General features: G+C 37.1%; 1 protein-coding gene across 1 annotated transcript; it reads right to left on the bottom strand.

The window, feature by feature from the left end:
- Nucleotides 1–23: 23 nt before the first annotated feature.
- On the bottom strand, nucleotides 24–1,973 carry LOC119988313 (metacaspase-4-like). Its single transcript, XM_038833301.1, has 2 exons — nucleotides 1,530–1,973; nucleotides 24–1,077 (listed from the first exon to the last, which is right to left on the bottom strand). Exons 1-2 carry the CDS (start codon nucleotides 1,873–1,875, stop codon nucleotides 170–172), a joined length of 1,254 nt encoding a protein of 417 aa, XP_038689229.1. The 5' UTR covers nucleotides 1,876–1,973; the 3' UTR covers nucleotides 24–169.
- Nucleotides 1,974–6,906: the final 4,933 nt, after the last annotated feature.

The raw sequence follows: 6,906 nt of genomic DNA, 5'->3' as shown, positions 1-6,906 counted from the left end.
TCCGCTCATTAACATAAAATATATATGACCAAGCAAACAAAAGGGGCATCAGATTTAAGCATGCAAGACAATAAACGCCTACAAGGCAAGTTCTTTCCAGTCATCACACATTCACACCATTCTCTTGGAACAACCAATAACTTATAGTTGCTGATAAACTATTAAGAAATCAGCAAATAAAACCAGCATCAACATGATGGTCACTGCAATAGAGGCCAGGCCGTTGAGAAAAACCTTGAGTTTTGAGCACTCTCCTAGTCTTCAAAACCAGCTCCTGATTAGTAACTGCACCGTCTGCCTCGGCGAGTATTGTCTGGATGCCATTGCTAAGTGCCCCATAAGCTTCACTGGAATTTCCTCCTGGACTGGCATCAGCAGAAGTTTGATCGGTTTGGCAGCCGCTAATCAAAATTCCGCCATCTGGGAGGGAGCGCTTGGCTGCTCCAGCATAAACTTCTTGCTTGCTACCAACTTCTGTCTCCAGCGCAGGTTTTACATACTCGTCATCATTCTCCAGCTTCTGTTTGAGAAACTCTTGAGCCAAACTGCCAACCATTCCCAAAAGCCCACCACCCCCACTTTCACCATCGCCATGCTGGAGTTTGTTCAGAATGACCTTCATGAACTTCTTCACCTTAGGACTGGAATCGTCACCAAAGATGTCGAAAAGGGATGGTCTCAGCTTCCCAACATCAATGTCTTCTTTACCAGTTTTCTGCTTGAGTATTTCTATGAGAGTTGAGAGAGGTAGAGATCTACTTTTCACATAACCCCGCTCACCATATTCTTCTTCTACAGCCCTGTCATCAACATCTTCCTCATCTCTACGGTGGTGACGGCGAAGTCCAGAAGGGATGTGAATACCTCGAGATTCAAATGCACCTTCCACAGTACTCCGCAAGAAGGTTTTAAACCCAAATCCAGAACCAGAATCTGATTCATCCTCAGCACTCTTTGTGCTCTCCCCAATCTGCTCTTTAGCCTCATCAATGAGACCACCACTATGACATGAATCAGAGACAATGGTCATCTGACACCCTTCAGGGATCTGATCCACAAGTTCCCTGAAATCATCATCTGTTCATAAAACACAAACTGGTAGTCAGCATGCCCCTATCTTTCCTTGTTGGTCTCCAAACAACTATATGACTCTTATAAACTAATGACCTTTCTCAATTTCATTGTAAAAGAAACAAACAACAGATCAACTACTCAAACAAGAAAGAAATTATCAAACTTGATGGCATTAACATGATGGGAACATAGAATGGGACAAGCTTCAGCAGATTCACTCCCTTGAATATGCTATATTATAAATTTGTATTCTAAAAACCAAATAACCAGATTCCAAAAATGCCTTCTTTACCCAAGAATCCCAATACCGAACAGAATGCAGAAAAACAAACACCAGTAATAAACCATCAACCACAAAGATCTAAGATTGCTCATCATCAATCCCCTAAAAAGAATTATAACAGATCAGTGATGTAATCAAAAAAAGAAAGAGAATGAGAAACCAGACAAATTACCAGTGATGAGATTCATATCACAAGGCACAATACACTCATCATAACCAGTATCATCATCGTCTCCAGTCTCGGCCGGGAGTCGAGTGCCGTGTCCACTGTAGTGAACAAACAGAATGTCCCCTGGCTCCGCCGATCGCAAGAGATCAGCCAGTGCCTTCCGGATGTTCTTCCCCGTTGGCTGCGTGTAGGAATCATCGGTGTCGATGAGGACGTTTACATCGGACTCATTGAAGCCGTACCGGTCGACGAGGCAGCGGTACATCCGCTGGACGTCGTTGATGCATCCCTTGAGCTCCGCCTTGGTTCCCGGGTAGTTGATGCCAATCAATACCGCCTTCTTCGCCATGTGGGTTCGATTGAGACGATCCAAAAGTGTCGACTTTTTGACTTCTGATGAACAGCTGACGTGGTGGATCGACAGCTTTATATCTATATATATCGTTCGAGGAATCTGAGATCACGTTTGAGGGTAAGGATATAAAACAAAACAACTTTTTTTAGTGGTTGTTGGTTGTTGTCCGTGAAATAAGAAACAATTTTATTAGCAATTATTTTTTTTGCATTTTCCCACCAAGTGTTTTTTTTTAAATACCATCGATAATTACGTTTGTGATTGTAATCGAACAGCACATATATACCTAATCCAATCGATTGTTAACCAAGTCAACTCTCGTTAGTATATTTTTCCACCAAGCGTTGACGTTCAAAGTCGTGCAAATTTGTACATAGACAATTATTAACTTTTGATTCAAACATAGTGATAATTTGGATTTTGATGTGTTATATTCTGTATATTTTTTAAAAATTATTAACTTTTGATTCAAACGATAATTCGGATTTTGATATGTAATATTCTGTGTATATTTTTTAAAACAAGATAGGGTTGATTAAACTTTTCAATATCAAAAAATAATAGGAAGTATTACAATGTAGTCATCAAAAAGAAATTTTATCTGTTCTTGTTGAGGTGATTGCTTCCAGGCTTGATTAGTCTGGTGCTTTCCTTTCTGGTTTGACCATGAGGCAATATATAACTATCGGAATCTTACAGGAAGCAACTGCTGTACAATGATGAATGATTGAAGCAGGCAATGTTGGATCCATCTTAAACCAAGCGTCCAGTTTTCTGGTGGATGATGACTTCAAGAGCTGGGCATGTATTGAGATAATAATAAGTGTTACAGAGGGACAGAGGGTGTCTCGAGAATTAGAGTTTTCTTTATGGGCCTTCTACTTCCATTCTTCAATATTGGGCCGTAGGGCAACAAACAAAGCTGGTCCTCTCTTTATCCTATTAAGCGTATTATTCTCATCGCAAACATATGCATAAACCAAAGGTTTAAGCGAGAGAAACCTAATTTTGGTAGCGACACAAAGCAAATATATACTATTCCAATGGATTCGGGTACGTTTTCTTGAATTATCGTTTATGCTAACATATTAAATTATGAGAATCACGATTGTTGAGAATCACGAGTAACTTAAATGACACTCATGTATGTGATATTTTATGGAGGTCTCGAGTTTGAGCCTCACACATCCTCTTCCCTTGTAATCAAAAAAGAAAGAGAAAGAGAATCATTTGGTATTACGATTTAAAATTTTATAGAATGATCCCATATTCTATATATATAATTCATAAAATAAAAAAAAGAAGCTAATTTCCTTTAGAGACACTATCAAAGTGGGAAAGCCAATAAGACACAAATAGTAACTATAGGGGCCTTGGGCCTCCATTATTGCTTTTACTTTTATCTTGTGCATGAAATTTGTATAAGATTATTGTGAAAATAAGGTACATGGACAAACAATGACACACAAAAGGAGATGAGGAAGAAGATTGGATAACACATGGTGTTGCCATATGATTGATGATTCAATCAATGACTAGGGACACTTCCTATCAACTTCCTCTAGATGTATATATATATATATATTGTACAAGAAAATGATTCCTAGACAACGTACATAGTTGTCCTAGTTGTATCAATTCATTTTGTGTCATCCACTTGACCTCCTTTATATGCATAGTACCCAATTTTGTTGGAAAATGCAAAGAAAGAAAACTAAAAGAAGTAGAAAAAGTTATAAAAATGATATTATTCAATGAATCAATATATATGTACATATATGAACACATACACTTTTCATCTTTCAAAGATTTTCAAAATTATAATTTAGTCATCAAAAGTTTAAACGTTGCAACTTAATAATTGAAATTCAAATTTGTTCCACGATGCATTCAGAAAGCAGACCCATCATCCCCAATCAGGACTCCTTCTCGCCGCCCTGTTTACTGTCCATAGCCCTTCTAGAGACTCTCACAATGGTGAAAAGACCACTAACTCTTTCTACTCCACGCTAGTCATTAGTCCAATGGAGTCTCCTCCGCACTCACACTCCAATTCTGCATGAAGCCCTCACTATCGTGAGTCTTCCTCCATTAGATTCGCTGGCTCTCTTAAATCCACCTGCAAAAACACCTGACAGAAAAGGCACACAAAAGGATGGCATCTGACAGTTCACACACCAACATCTTCAACAGTTGCAGTTAATGGTTAATGGTTAATTTGCCATGTAAACGGATAGGCTGACCGAAAATTCCAAATTCTGCCCGAGTAAATAGTTTACAACATTTGAATTTCCAATGAGTAAATTGGAAAATAGTGATGAAAAAAGAGTACTTAACATATATATATATATATATAAACATCTACGTACTTCAATTGTACTAGACTACTATCCAGTGTAGTGTCTTGATCATGGATGTGATGTTTTTGAAGGTGCAGGTATAAAACAATGTCACATATGGATTATATAGGATCATATAGCCTTTTTGTTCTCACTGGTTTCAGGGTGAAGACAATCAAATGTTCATGCACATCACTACATCAGCACATGTAAATATATATATATATATATATATATTCCTCCAGCATTTTTGCACGTACAATAATTGGTTTCTCCACTCCAATCCCAATAGAAATAAAGTTAAGAATAACAACGCTGAGAATATGTCAGAAGAAAATGCCTTAACAATATGGCATGGTCTCACATAACTCTGATTAATTAAATCCAAATTAAGCATCTTTCACTTTTACCAATGCGAAAATATATATACATACATGTGTGTATATATATATATACACATCAGGTGATCCATTTTTCAGATTTTTTTTTGAAAATAGAAGAACCAATAGCTAGCTGTACATGCTTATAAAATCGTTGTAGAAATTATGATTAATTATGAAGAGCTACGCGTTATTATTGCATAATAGAGATTATAGTGGGCTATGATTAATTCTGCCTAGCTTGTTTAATTTGTTCTGTAATCCACTACTAATTATTGATTAGAAGCACCACATTGTCGGTTTATAACACATGGGTTGTCCCTCTGGTGCCTTAATTAGACTATGAAAAGTTTGATATATAATTATGGGTCAATAATAATTCCAAATCTTAGTCTCAAAAAGAGAATAGCTTAGTTATATCATAACAAATTTACGTGATGGAAGGGGTTTTTTTTCTCTTAAACCAAAAACGATATTATATAAGTTTACTTTTTGAACATTCGGTGTGGGTTAAAACTCGGGTCATCAATCCTACACGCACATAAGTTCACCACTTGAGGACAAGATAAATTGGGATATATCCTACACGCACATAAGTTCACCACTTGAGGACAAGATAAATTGGGATCTATAGAACTCATGGCTGACCACAAGGGTATGAAAGAAGGTGATGGACCATAAAGAATATAATCCACAATTCAAGGGGGAACGTAACTATACATATAGAAAAGTGGTAAGAAGCCCATGTACGTGGGGTTTTCATTTCGATTTGTTATTGGATTTTCCTTTTTTTTTTTAGATAAGCTAGTGGATATTGTAATCTGTTTTAATCTCTCACATGCATTGTTGGTATTTCACTTTTCTTCCATGTGACATGTTCATAATTAGTGGACAAACTTCCAATCGATGTCAATTAGGGTTTTACTGTTTCTGATTAAGGGCAGTGTTATTGGAGCCAATGACGTTGTGGCCTGGCAGTAGGAGTCTTATACTCCTTGCCTTGAATCAGGGACGTTCGAGTTCCACCAGAGACATGAGCTCACACACAGATTTTCCATGTGTTTCGTTCGGTCTGCCTGATTCATATGTTATTGTGTATGCCGGATAGTTTACGAAGGGCAAACCGAAAGATATTGGGCTACAAGCTCCACAATTAAAAAAAGGGAATTGTTATATTGAGATTAGTCATCAAAAGCATTTGATTCAAGTGTTCAATCAACTTCATTAATTATAACCTTGAAATGCTCTTCTGTATATCAAACAAAAGTTTGGTGAGCTAAAACTCATACAATGTCTTCATTCCTTAATAAGGTTTGGAATTATTATGTATGTATATATGTATGTATGTATCTATGCTCATGGAGCTAGCACTTTAATAGCATGTGTACATAACATAACACATCAAGATGATGATGAAGTATCAACTTTTAGATGGCTTGTGACACTAAAAATGGAGAAAACAATACATGTGCCAGAAAGCTTTAATTATATCAATCTTATGGTTCAAGATAAAGCTTACAGATATAGCTAGCTAGAGAGAATATAAGTACAGTACTACTGCAGACAAATTGCTATGCAGAAGAATTCCATAAGCACTAAATGTATTTCTTACTTTGATGATGGGGCTATCTATCTATTTTCACTTGCAAGCAAGGTTTTTGTCATTTTTGTGTGAGCTTTTAACAGTCTCTGAGCAGCAGAAATGGGACCACATTATTCCACAGCCCTGGAAAACTTAAGCATCCAAAGTCTCTGTAAAGAAAAAAATGAAGATAAGGAAGAACCCACATGCTGAACTTGTGCATGGGTGGGTCTATGATTGGTGACTTGATAGGCCATGAACCATATAAACTTGTTTTAACTGGACAAGCAAAGACCAAAATGACTTATGACGACAATGTAATTCATAAATCATTGCAGCTGCTATGGCCAAGAAAGTAATAATTTTTATCATAACTTTCATGAACTTAATTCAATAAGGACTTTGAGGTGGGTATAGGTGTAACAGCTACTTCTTCCGCACTAGTAACGTTTTGTCCGTCTTGGATCAATTCATACTGACTTGCGCATGGTTTTGCCTTCAAAGCACAGCACTAGCCCATACTATTTTGAGTCAAGGAAAAACACTTATTACTAGTTAGAAAGTTTGATCTATTATATTTTGTGTACTTCTTCCCTTGGGCGATGTGAGATTTATAGCACTAACCCCCTTCGTCACTCGGTAGCTCGCTCAGCATTACCAAGCTTTTGACACTACAAAGGTTTTCTGGGCTCAAACTAGTATGGGTTGATGCTGGGTCTAAGAA

This window comes from Tripterygium wilfordii, chromosome 21 (genome assembly GCF_013401445.1).
Source record: "Tripterygium wilfordii isolate XIE 37 chromosome 21, ASM1340144v1, whole genome shotgun sequence".
Taxonomy (NCBI): domain Eukaryota; kingdom Viridiplantae; phylum Streptophyta; class Magnoliopsida; order Celastrales; family Celastraceae; genus Tripterygium; species Tripterygium wilfordii.
The sequence above is the reverse complement of the archived record's forward strand: the minus strand, read 5'-3'. Positions and strand labels throughout refer to the sequence as shown.

Excerpts from the sequence above, each read along its gene's own strand:
- LOC119988313 (XM_038833301.1), bottom strand. The coding sequence starts at position 1,875 with ATGGCGAAGAAGGCGGTATTGATTGGCATCAACTACCCGGGAACCAAG. Across the intron at positions 1,078-1,529 it reads TGATATGAATCTCATCACTG|ATGATGATTTCAGGGAACTT; the intron begins GTAATTTGTCTG and ends TTTTATGAACAG.